Below are 13,847 nucleotides of genomic sequence, written 5' to 3'. Positions count from 1 at the left end.
ATAGCCATGTATAAAACAACGCATTCAGCGGAAAAAATTTTGTCACTGCAAGCGCAAAATATCGCGCTGCATAGAAAGAGGAGTGGACAGTCGCTGCAAAACTCACATCTCGAGAGCGAGCGGCGTAATACCGTCGCGTAGCCAGCGAAAGCCAAGGAACCCGAGAGTCACCGACGAAGAGAGAGAGAGAGAGAGAGAGATACGGGACAGCGCAAGGACTTCGGCGAATTTCGGGCGAGTCCGCCGACGCTCGGCGCTCGAGCCGCCGCCAGCCGAGTCTGCCGACGCGAGACGAACGGCTCGGCCGACAGACGCGTCCGCGACGCCGAGCAACGAGGTTGTGTTCTCTTACTTCGCCGACGAGAGAGCCGTATCTCTCAGGCATTCGCGTCCTTATACTCTTAACTCGACTTGACGATCGTCGCCGCGAGAATTCGACAGTCGTGGTATCGATGCAACAGTGGTGTTTCGTTCTTCGACAGATATCTCGCCGATTCGGATGCCTTGTCGGAATTTCGTGGCAATCGTCGCGAGTGCGATTTTGAAAGTGCTATTCGACGCGTCGTCAGTGTGTAGAGGATATTGTACAGTGCTTGTGCCGAGAGGGATAATATCACCTGAAATATTGGATTCCGTTATACTCATTGTAGTGAGATTTATGCTGTGTAATTAAGATCTGCGATCGACAGCTCCCGCATCACGCGTCTCGACGGATATGTACGTGGGGACACGAGAATCTTCCTTGAGACGGTGCGCTTAAAAAGTGTTGATTAAAAAATTACAAATCCGCCGGTCTAGCGTCATCACGCAATACTCATTTTACACGGTCTACGCATTCCTGACTGCCGTCGAAAATCCGTGCTTTGACTCTCTAATATGTCGAGCGGTGTCGCGTGCATTCGCCGTATTGAATGATCGACGGCGAGCGACGGATAGCTTTGCGCTCTGCAACAATTTTAACCAAGAACACGTCCGTTTCGCGTTTGCGTAGCGTCGCAACGGCAATTCCGCGATCAACATCGTCGCTATATCATTTCCAAAGAATCTCGGAAGAAAAACTGAACCGATGAACGATCTCGTGATCTGTGCTCCGGGCGAGAGAAACACAGGCTGGACCCATGGAACCGGCGTTGTCATTTCGGATACCATCGACAACGACGCGCCGAGAGAGGCGAATCGCGTCTGATTGTTGCGACTTGGATTCGTGTAAAATCGAAATCTCGTCGATACGCTGAATCTACGATAACATCTCTCGTCGAGCGTTAAGAATCGCCGAAGATCATTATATTGGATTTACTCGGGATGACAGTGTAAAAGCGACGGGAATTATCCTGATAAAGGGTGGATAAGGAGACGTCGCAAGATCGCCGCGATTTATCGACGAAAAAAAAAAAACAACGTGGAAATCAAAGTGAAGTGTGCATGTGGCGGAGGTGCGACAGTGGTGGAAGAAGTAGGTGGTCGTTGTGGACGACTGCAACGAGGTCGCGGGCGAAAGTGCAACGGGTGCTGTTGGTGGTTGTTGTCGAGTCCGAGTGCCCGTGGTGACGGTGCTAGTCGTCATCCACGTTGTTACCATGGTTTCCACGTCCTTCGTAACTCTGGTGTTCCTCGTGTGTCTACAAACGGTATTACTGTCGACTGTGAGCAACTGCGCCAAGACGATCAGCATGTATTGGAACACCACCAATTCCATGTAAGTGCGAAACTAACAGATGCGTGTAACGCCTTTTTTCTTAAGATTCTAATTGTCGCGACGAAACGAGGAGAGCCCCATCATGCCGATTCTTAAGTATGATTTTTTTAAACGGAGGAACGCGAGGAGAATTTTTCTCTTCCCGAATTTGTAATCGTGGATAATGTTGATAATAATTTTTTTTTGTATATATTGAAATTATATTGGGCGGAACAAAATTATTTTTGTGTGAAATATGAAAAATTGTCTTCACACATTTAATTCTAGATGTGGAATAAGAATTTAATAATTGCTCTTACAATGAGGGTTAAATATGCAGTAAAAAAATATAAATATATATAATCTCTTCGTAACATATTCAACAAAGAATACATGCACACAACTATATGTGAACGGGCAAACTCAACTTTATCCGTTCCTCATACTGGCATCGCTTAGAAATTTCCGTAAAGCTCGAGACCTCATGACAGATCTTTTCCCGGCATTTTTCTCTGTCACCGTCCCAATGTCCCAATCTTTCCTATTGTCGTTAGCGAATCGCGCAGGCGAAGAGAACTATATGCGTGCATTTGGCGCGTGTGCCAAGACGTTTAAGGTCGTCCGTGTGTATGTTTGCGAGCGAGCATTTTGCCGGCAAATCGATTTCTCACGGCGCGGCGGGACCGGCGTCGTCGTTTCGAATAACAGGCACCCTCTCTCGCTCCCTCGGTTGATTCTCGCTCCGTTCACTTCCGGCGTGCTTTTATCGTGCCGGGCGTGGTATCATCGCGTCTGCCAAAATTGCGGCAGCGACGCCGCATATGTGTATGTACGTACGTACGACTTTAATGCGCTGGCGAATTGGCTGATCCCGGTCGTGGCGAGGATTTCCTCCGTGACGTCCAAATTGCAGGCGATCGTGGAGAAAGAGAGGCAGAAGCGACGTGTCAGAAGCGCGCTGGGATTATGGCAGGCGCAATATTGTAGCCGATGTTGTGCTGCTGCTGCTGCTGCAGTCGCGAATACGTGCTGTATAGAACACTCGATGCAAATCGGAGGAAAGTTCGTTGTAACGGTAGTGGTAACCAATCCTGTGATTGACAGAAGAGAAGTAATTTTGTAACTAAAACTTTTCGATATCGAAAATTCCGAAGCCTTGAAAGTTGGGAATTTCTGAACCGCCAGCCGAAAATTTCGGAACTGTGAGCTTCAAAGTTAAGAGTTAGAAATTGAATATTTCTGGCAGTTGAGATATTTCGATAGTTTTATACTTACGCATGAACAATCTCGAATATATCGAATTTTATTTTTCTCGATGTCGCGAGTTTCGAACTGTGAAAATTTTTGAAATTGAAAATCTTTACAATTTTACCAAGCAACGTTATCAATTTCTCTTAATCTTAATAAAGGATATCGTTTAATTCGAATGAAATTCTTTCTCTAATAATATATATCTTTACATTGACATATAGCGCTTTTTAGCAGTAATTGATCGATAAGAACGGCCAAACATGACTTGTCTAATCGAGAATAGCGACGCAAAACTGCAACGAATCGCGCATATATGCATGTATGTATGCGCGTGTGGATATGCAACATTGTAACCGACTTTGTAGCTGAATTCCTGTTCGCTTGCCTGCATAATCACGCGGTAAAGTTAACTGTCACAGTCTCGTAACGTTTCTTTTTTTTTTGCTCGAAACACGAACCTTATACCGTACCTCGTTAATCCCGACGATTTCTTTCGTCTAGTGTGAAGCGGTTTGCGTAATTCGCGACAGACTTTTTTGTCCGTTGTCTTCGACGACGAGAGATGTCCTCTCGACTATATTTCCTCGTGCTACTCGTATTTCACATCTCGAATCCGCCGATCTTTGAGTCTTAACGAGTGTAACGTTTCCATTTTTATGCCATGGAAAGAAGTCGGCCAATTTTCTTCTCGAGATAACTTCGATTAACAACCTCAATTAATGACGTTACCTCAATTAATTAATGTTTGATCATTTCAACCGCTGCTTTTAATGTCGAATTCCGATAACACATCTTTCTTTTTCTCTTATCTTTAATCTCACACTAAATGATCGAAAAATCTCAATCTTATACACACCTCTAATTATCCAGTGAAAAGACAAATGTCCGTTTCTTCGCTTTCAATCGTAATTACGAAACTGCATTACGTAACCGTTTATAATTGCATCTGTTGCTCGACTTTGCTTAACGGGATGATTTTTATTTTGTCAATTTGTTTTAACTTCGAAATAAAATGTCGCTGGCACAGCGAAAATCCGGACGTACTATTCTCAGCTTACGAAGACCCGGCAAGTCAATCTTACCCTGACCTGACTTTGACGATCATGCATGCATTACAAGCCGGTTACGGTTTCTCGGTGAGCAAGTGAGCGAATGCGTGAATCAGTGAGTGAGTGAGCGAGCGAGCGTTGCACGTTCTCGCATACGTGAATCCATTTTGCGCAGGAGAGGGACGCTGTCAGGCAGTATGAAGGGGCAGTAAAAAAACGCGCGCACCTCCTTCGCGAGGCCCGAAAAAAAGAGTCCCGAGCCGTGCAGCGGGGTAGAGGGGACGTGACAAGGTGCAAAAAAGGCGCCCGGGCGAAACGGGAGGTCGTAAATCTCGGCCTCTTATTGGGAAATCGAAATTCGTTTTAAGAAAGCTATCGGCCGCTGGTGAGAAAACGAGAGAGAAAAAGAGACAACCGATGCCGCTTGATTATCATAAATCTGTTTCCGCGATGATCGCCAGCAACTATCGAATGAAGCGTGAACTCCGACGTTTACTGCCTGTTCGAGAATGGATCGCTCGAAAATGATTGCCGCTCTCCGTAAGCTTTGTACGGTTTATTAAGAGAAGAAAAGAAAAAAAGAGAGTTCGTGAAGCATGTTCGTGCGCATTGTGCAGAGACGGTGACAGTGTCCATTATGAGAGCCCGTATCGTGCTCCGTTTTTTTAAATCGCTATGCGAGATACGCAGGCGAGATCTCTCTTTTTCTGTCTCAAAATACGACGAAGCAAAGTAATACACTCGCGAGTCTCTCTCTTTTTCTCTCTTTCTCCGTCTATGCGTCACTTTTCATGCAAACGAGCGAAAAACGAGCGACGAGGAGAAGTCGTGGCACATCGCCGTTGGAGACTTCAATGCTAACAACGAGATCTGTGCTGCTAGATTATTGAACTCTCTGCCTCTTCTTCTATCTTTTCTCCCTTCTCTTTATTGATATCGCGGATAATTTTATCGCATTCAGTAACGACAAAAAAAACTAATAATTTTGATGCTATTAAATCTATTCTTTTTTGCTATATTTTATCTTATGCACAATTGTTTTTTTTTTTCTTTTAGTGAAATTCAAAGAATGCCTTCTGCCTGTTGCTTATGTTTCAATAATAGTGCTGCTATAATTCTACAGAACATTCTCGATATCGTAAAAGAAATTTTCTTTTTTACCACATCGATAAAAAAACAAAGCGATTAATAATATTTTTATGCAAATATAAGGTTTCATCGTCGAATGTTTGTTGCAACGTTATTTATATCGTCACGATGAAACAATAATATCCGTGAAAGCCGTGACATCGTTCCGAGGTTTTTTGTAACGATAAACCAATAGATATAATCGATATCTTCATATAAATATCAGGTTTCAAGTCTGGTGACACACTTGTCCGGTCACACTGCGCTCTAATATTAGTTTTTTGTTTGATTAATACGTTCGATATGCCAGACCTCGACATCGTTTACGAACAATCTTAATGAATGGCGAGCATTGGCTCGATACCAAGCGGCCAAGTCGAATACCCAGAACTCGCGACCGCAATCTATTCGTCATATCGTTGGAATTGCCAGTGTCGGGATATGCTTAGTAGGTGGATTTCTATATATGCATCATTGTATAGAGGCGACCGGTCGCATCATTCAAGGAATTCGTGCAGTGAATTCTGCAACCGTATACGTGTATCTCTCTTTTTCTCTTTGCGACTTTGTTCCGTTTCTCCGAACACGCGTGTCGACAAAATCGCTTTCGCACCGTCTATGTAGATGACGTAAATTATTTATGTTGAATTATACGCGTATATTAAATCAATGTTTTAGTTAAATTTCTTTGTCGCAAGATGATTTTTTTTTTTTTTGCTCAGACTTGAAATTATCGAACAACAATCGCCGTCAGAGGACAGACATTAATTAATTTTCCGCGAAAATGTGGCTACTCGTTATACTTTGGCCCACAGTTTCTGTTATTAAATTGCCGTGGTACACATGGCGAGAGAAGCTCGTTTTTGAAAGCCGCAGAAGCTTCCTTCTATTATTCGCCTTCGTACCTTCGAGTACCGTGGCGCTTATAGCACCGAGTATTAAAGCAACATCGATTTACAGCCACCGCAAATCAGCGGTTTCCCGAGGAAACTAGTACCCTCCGTTCCTGAGGATTGAGAATTCGCTGGTCGATTCGTGGAAATAACCCATTGCCCGGTGCCGCGCTACCGTCATAGCGAATCACGCGGAAACCAACGGATGTTTCAGTCACGACGAGCCATGAACGGCATCACGTAGGCGTAAAAATACTCATATCGGAATCTTAATTGCCATTACAACGAACGTTGCTTGTCGCCGTAAATTTTAGATATCGCATTAAACGCCGATTGCACGAACAATATTCTATAATTCAATCATTTTGGATTATAAATTGGATAAAGTATATAAATATACTTTTTAATCGCGTAGATAAAAAATTAACCGTTGCTATTAAACGGGAATTGATACATGTGTCAATGAATTTTCTTTTCTTTATCTCGCGAACACAAAAATTTCCCGTTACCGCTCGACAAAATATATATACATTGTAATAGCGAATAAATCATTCACAATGGCCGTAAGATTAAAGTTTTCTCATTTGAACTTTGACCGCGGAACTCGGTGCCACCAATCACCTTTCTTCGACGCTTATTAGCGAAAGCAGGTCAGCTAGAATACGCCAGCGGATTCGAAGAAGATCCGATGTAGCACGCGGATGCTGCGCGTCGCCAGTAGCTTCGCACCGCGGGCTATGATTACGATGAGCGGTGTGAAATCCCGTAGACACGAACGCGCGTTCCTTAAATCGGCGGCTTCCCGGAGCAAAGTAACGCCTATCTTCCGTCTCGAAAATTGAAAATTCCTAGGTGAACTTGCAGCGATAATTGTGTCGGCGGCCGCACGTTTCAAACGATTCAAGTACGAAGGGAAAAAGTCGAGTCGGCTATTGTGATTATAGCGAGAAATAAAAATATAATTCAACATACACGTTATATCGTTAAAGAGAGACGACCTATTTCAAGACAAGTCTGAGAGAGATGAGGACGGTCGGCGCGAGCGCCGCTTAACGAGCCGCAAATTAATTATTCATCATTAAAGTCTAACAGGCTGTCACGTCGAGCCGAGGAAAACGAGAAGCGAGACGCCATGGCGACATTTACGAGTACGCGGACAGCGCGTAAATATCTCCGTGAACTTGCGAGACACTTTCTTTCTGTCTTACGGTGTCCTTCGTGTTCATTTTTTTTGATGAAGCGGCGGCGGGCAATATATGCCGGCGGACACGACTGGTCATTATAAACTCGTTTAGAGACTTATTTATCCGTGTAATACTTCTTTTTTCGAAACATATGTCTAACTACTACTACGATGCTACCGTGACTCGATGCAAATCTTACTTCATTATAAAATTGATGATACAATCATAATTTAGTAAATCTTTATTCCCCAAAAACTGCACGATATAAATGTCAGTATTTTTATTACTAAAAGGAAAAAAACACTTTTATAAAAAAAAAAATTTAGTTTTATACACATAACTGATTTTTGCCAACAAAGCTGTTTTGATTGAAGAAAGTAAATATGCAGGATGTATGGCGAGAAGTTTGTTTGAAACCGATGTGCCGATGTGATGTCGATATAACATTTCGTGGCTTCAAAGTACAAAGAAAGATAAATATTCTATGTTTAAAGATTCCACTTTCAAGCTATTGACATTACCGTTATTTCTCCGATCACTCGATATTTATTGCCGAAGCGATGCAAAAGCGAACCGGGAATGGAGCGCGCGGAGCGGCGTTTTTCCAGTAATTCAGGAAACTGGTTCCGCGCGTTTGCAATCGTCCGCGGCCAATTCGCGCAGGCACTTTATGAACCCGTTCGTACGGTAAAAAAGTCCTGGCGCGATAGCCACACCCGCTAATCGCCACTCCATATTGGAGTAATCCGTTCCGACACCGCTTCCTGCTCCAAACACGACGAGCATCGCCGTTCGAGCGCAAAGTCGCGTATACGAGCCACATTATATCGTCGAAAAAGTATATATACCGTCGCACATTACCGGGACCTTATTATGGTTAATTATGGGCGGCAGGAGAGCCTGGAAACTGGAAACTCGACAGGGCGATACCGAGCTCTCTCCGCAAAAGCGAAAAGCCACCACTATGTAATCGAAAGAGTATCGTCGCAGCTGCAGCTGCTTCCTGTCGGGGGGAGGAGCTCTATGACCCACCTCGAGAAAGATGAAGGGCTCGCCCCTGCGCCCTCCGAACAGTCCCCGGTTACACGGCTTAGAGGGATGTACTGTAGTGCGTCAGGACAGCAAACTGTAATCCATAAAACGCACGACCACTCAACCGCCAGAATTTACCGCCGTGCCTAATTTCGTGTCATACCACATTGCACGGTGAGGACGATGCGCCGTATCCGTTTCTGTTATTCGAGGGTGGCGTGAAGAATAACATTGCGGATGTCTGACGTGTAAGGGCGGTCGTGGTGGTCGCTCGTGGTTCGCGATATAATGGGGTGTAATTACATAAATGTAAACTGTCATTTTTTGAGAATGTCTTGCCTATCGAAATTGATTGAATTATTAAATATTATGATGGTGTTTTTGTAATCATTATTATAATTAATTATTTGTGCTTGCAATTCAGTATTATTGTACAAGCGTTAACCATGTTCATCTTTAAATACTAACGTCTTATCATAAATTGATTTATTAATTACAACATTACCTTACTGTTTTGCAATTTTATAAGCATAATCGTTACTTATATCCACAAAGTGTCTTTATTAAAAATTGATTACATAATTACATTTTACATATAAATATAAAGCGTAATTCTTTAAATATGAAAATTATTGATTACATACAAACATTTTATGTACATATATTATATGAATAAGACAGTGCCTTACAATTTTCAGAACGATATTTCGCGAATTGCAATTTTTCATAATTATGGTCATGTGAAAACGAGCGACAGCGTCAAGCGCCGAGTACTGGTACGACATCAATAACGAGTGGGACAAAACGTCGGTTATAAATTCGCCGTAATGCTAAAAGCCACGCAGCATCTCCGCGAGATATCGAGACGCGCGGTCAGGATTATTAACGATTACATCGACGGGCGATCTCCGGTAACCGAAACCTTTGCGTCTCAGCGGGCGACGTGACGTCCCGAAGAAAAACTATATCGCCGGGACTCGGTGTACCGTAACGATCATTATTACGCCTATTAATTCACGCCCACGTGTGTACGTACGTACATATGTCGTCGTCGTACACGAACGCGCCGCGTTATCCGCGTTCGGCACGCGATTCCGTCCGCGGGAACGTCATTAATAGCTACTTGGATATCGCCGCGCACTTAAAATAATTGCGGGCTCGCCGCGCGTACGCCGGCGATGCATCTCGTGCACCCGCGTGCACACACACATATATGTATACGTGAGCGCAGCGCGGGATAATTTCATTCCCACGGGAAGTCGCGAGAGAAGATACTCGTCGGCATTCGTTGGTCCAATTAGCGATCGCGATCGACTGCTTGCGTGCAAAATACATATACTCGGCCGCGTTATTCGCGTGAATTTTAACGCGTTGCGATAATTCGGTTACTAGATTGAAAGCATTAAACACGTCGATTGCGAAAAATTGATGCAGAACGATTTTGACGGTCTTTAGATGTTCGAAATTTGTTTTTATATTTCTTTTTTCTAATTTTCTTTTTTTTTTTTTTTGTATTTACTGTTTATAACATTTAAAATAACGCATATTTGAAATAATCAACGGAAATCTGACAACTTTAGTTATTATTTAAAAAAAATTTCTTATATAATTGAAAGTTTTTTAAAATTATTCGAATTAGTATTTTTTATTTTATTTTAAATAAATATTTCCTTTATGTACTTGTGCCAATTATCTTCAGGAAAAATGAAAGAAAGAGAGAGAATATAATTTATAGATAATTTTATTTAAACGATATACTATTTAAATGATTTTATCTTCAATTTTTATATTAGAAATGTACCCACGTACCACACATCTGCTTTCAGTCGCCGTGTATCGCACATAAATAGAATAAGAATCGATTGGGTTGTGAGTTTCTCGCGATCGAAACGTCTAATCAAAATTTCTTATACGCTTCGCTCGACGAGCAAAACGTCGAGCGTGCGAGCACAATCGCCATCACGACGCATTGCCCTTGGTCCTCCCCTCATGATTGCCGTTGCATAGCACACGTAGTGAAAAGCGAGTCCTCGCCCTGGCACGGCGATCCATTCCCTTCTTTCTTCCGAGGCGCGAGTCGTGCGCGAAGAGCGAAGAGCCGTGCTAGTGCGACACAATGGCGATTTCCGCTCCGTCACACCCGGAAGACTCAGTGATTTCTCTAAAGCTCCTCGGTGTGTCGAGGCAGGGGACTCGTATGCGAACTCGTCTACGAAGCGACATACTACGCGAAGAACGAGGGTGGACGTGGACTGGAGAGAATGCGTGAAGTGCGTATAAGTGCATGTTTCGCTCGCGAAACCGTGAAGGAGATTGCACCTTAGAATCTTTCGTTCAAATGTAAGGTAATAGAAAGGAACGTGTGTGTGATATATAACTGTCCTTGGTTTCTGACGTATTCCCTCGAGTTGTTCGAATCTTTGCATGAAAAGATGAAAATAAGTTAAGTTGATGAAAATAAATTAATCTTTCGAGATTTTCCTTTTAATTTTTTATGGATATATTAAAAAATACAGTAAAATGTATAGTAAACAGATTCTTAACGCGGCTTATGAGAATAATAACAGCGAGTAAATAAGTCAAGAATCCATTGCAGAGTATTTTGCTTATTAATGTTAATATTAATATTATTAATATTAATGCGACACTATTAAAAGCTATAAAAAGATGTTATTCTCGCGCTTATTTCATATTCGGAATTTTTCACTTTTTCATATCATATTTCTTTTAACCGCTCAATTGAAACGTTCCTTTTCGTCCTCTTTCATCCTTTCGTCCGCTTTTTCCATCCTCTTTCCATAGTCTACACTTCCTCGTTTCGTCCTTCTTTAGAGTTTCGTTCTTTCTTCCATCTTGCTTCCAAATGGAAAGCACTCGCAAAGACCCAAAGGAAGCTCGAGAGCGGGCGGGCTCTCTCGAATCGAATCCCCTTGTTGTCGACTCGGTAATTCGAGAAGGATCGAAATAACCCATTATATCATAATGAGCGACGCATTCACAACCGTCCCGCGACCGTAAACCTATAATATACGCATATGTGCGTATGTGCGTTGTGTGTGCGCCATCGTAATACATTTATACAATATCGTTCATAAGTTGGCGAACACCCGCTGATACACGCATTAAATGTACGGTCTTTAACAGTTCGAGAAACTGCATTGCATTTATTGGAATTCCTGCGAGGAATTTACGTGAAAATCGCGCTAAGTGAATGTAAATTAGCACGCGGGTGTAATTTCAATTTTAAATGCAATTCTAATTCCATTCATTTATTATAATAATTCGCGATCGTTATCATTGACGTTTTCGACGTTCTGTTAAAAAGTCGCACAGTTTCCACGGCATCTTTAATAAATCTGCTTTAATTTCTCCGCGTGCGTGCCAGAGAACTTATGAACGCCAGTGTACATCGAGTTATCCCGCAGAGACATTTCGAGTTTGACCGAGTACGAATGAGGGGGGGGGCATCTCTTTCGGCACAAGGTGCGGTCTCTTCTCTTCGGCTTCGTGTAATTGAGGTATATGCGCGGCTGTGCACGCGTTTTTTCTTTTTCTTTTTTTCTTTTTGTCGCCCCGGGGAACTACTTTCTTTATCTGGAAGATTAGTGTTCGCGCGCGCAGCGCGTCGACTACGCTGCAGCCGCCGCAACGTGACTCTCGTCCGGGGCCGGGCGCATTGTAAGGGTATGAATGACGTCGCAATTATTGCGGCTGCACTTTGTTGCGCCGCGGAAGACGGAGGGTCTCGAAACGGGGAAGCGTTTAATGAGATAATTTGCGCCCCGAGTGCAGTTCGCGCTGCGCCGACTGCGCTGAAATTTCGCCGCGCCCCGAAGTCTTTAATATTTACCCGTCTCATACCCGCGCAATGTTCTCATCAAGTGAAGCAGAGAGAGAAAAGCTGCTGTACAAATAGAAAAACTCGTTAAAATCGAGGATATTTACGGTGTTTAAAAACGCTCGCCGAAAAACAAACGGAAAATTTTTTCCAACAAATCGTACAAAATCTTCGAAAGTTAACTTGGGTAATTTGTCAAAAACATATGTTTCATGCATCACAAATTAGCATTGTTATAATTGAAACATAGGCGATATTTATATAGCATCTTTTTGTTATTCCTTATTAAATTAATTCCATTTATTCACTAGGAGAGAACTTTTAACGATCAAAAGTTCTCTACGTGAAACTTTGCGCCGCTTGGAAACGACCGAAAACTCAGATAGAAAAGGTCGTTGAAGTTATAAGACGACAAAATATTTTAATGCGATGCAAAGCGTATGGTAGCGTTCTTCGCGTTTTTCGCGCGTTTTTTTTTAAAGAATATATTCACCGGTAGAGAATCAGATGTGATTCTCGAATCTCAGCCTCCTTGAAGCTACATAGGACGCCATCTCTTAAGACAGCTAGAAAGCACGGCTGGCTCATAACTCTTTCAAAGAACAATGGCATCGAAATCCCATTTTCGAATAGCGAGATTTTCTATTAGATTACTAAAATCTGTTTTGCGCCTAGACAAACAAAATTAAACACGTAGTACGACCTTACTGATTACAATGTTAATTTTTTTGAAATAAAAAATATGTAAGAAGGGAATATTTTTGAGTAATATATATAGGATTCGAGTTGAAAAATAGATTATAGATGAATCTTTGTCATAATTTTGATATATCTTTGAGTGACTATTGTTATCGTCTCTAATAATCGATTCTAGAAAAGATAGTGCGTTCTTTAATTGTGGGTCTTTAAAAGAAATAAGAGAACGAAAAACAGAGAGGCTCTTTTTTTATCTTGCTTATCAAACCAAGTAATGGAGAAGGACTATCAATTACACAATGCCTTTTTCCGATTGTTTGCAGTTTCTTTTTTTCGTTTTGCTATGCGAGCCATTACGTTTTTCGTAATCGCCTAATCTTCTGAAAATAAGAAAACCTGCCAGAATCTTATCTAACAATGCATATACGTGGCGCCTGCTTTAATCTTTTTCGAGTACCTGCTAATGGCGCTTTGGAGATATAAATTCATATCCAACTTCTTCTAGGCAGATGTTGTAAAATCAAAAAATACCCGCTAATGGATCGAAATATTGACATAAGTTTGTTTACGAGAACATCTCGACAGATGTTCCGCCGCAATTTTTACAGGCGCCATTATTATAGGCGCTATACGCTAACCGTTGTAAATTTTAGAGACCGTCATGCTAAATGCAACATAATCTTCAGATAATGGAAAAACAAAAAGAATGCGCAGAAACAAAGAATTTATCCTACCTGGTTTCTTTCGACCCGGTCGCAGAATTTTCAACGGTCCATATATTCCGATTCTCAAATACCATTTTTCAAAATGATATATTTACATATTTTTTTACTACTGAGCAAAGTATTGAAAATAATATATAAATTTTAAAGAAAAGCAAATAATTTTATCTTACTCTATTGCCATGTATGACGTAAGAATTTTCGACATCACGAATAATCGCATGTTTGTCGAACGTCATCTAACGTGGAATGACGAATTGTAGAAAATAGAAATGAAAATTATAAAGAACATCTGGATGGATGAAACGCTACCTGTTCCGAACGGCCGTTCCTTTCTAGATGAGAGAGAGAAAGAGAGAGAGAGAGAGAGAGAGAGAAA

The 13,847-nt window shown here is 42.0% G+C and overlaps 1 protein-coding gene across 1 annotated transcript in view; it reads left to right on the top strand.

Annotated features, from left to right (window-relative positions):
- The first annotated feature begins 326 nt into the window (after positions 1 to 326).
- Positions 327 to 13,847, top strand: part of LOC126855934 (uncharacterized) — a 49,663-nt gene continuing 36,142 nt past the window's right edge. Inside the window, 3 exon segments of the mRNA XM_050604020.1 lie at positions 327 to 1,508; positions 1,510 to 1,566; positions 1,568 to 1,696. Coding sequence (XP_050459977.1) covers positions 1,423 to 1,508; positions 1,510 to 1,566; positions 1,568 to 1,696 — 272 coding nt within the window. The 5' untranslated portion in view covers positions 327 to 1,422.

The sequence above is a fragment of the Cataglyphis hispanica genome, chromosome 17 (assembly GCF_021464435.1).
Source record: "Cataglyphis hispanica isolate Lineage 1 chromosome 17, ULB_Chis1_1.0, whole genome shotgun sequence".
NCBI classification, from domain to species: Eukaryota; Metazoa; Arthropoda; class Insecta; order Hymenoptera; family Formicidae; genus Cataglyphis; species Cataglyphis hispanica.
The sequence above is the reverse complement of the archived record's forward strand: the minus strand, read 5'-3'. Positions and strand labels throughout refer to the sequence as shown.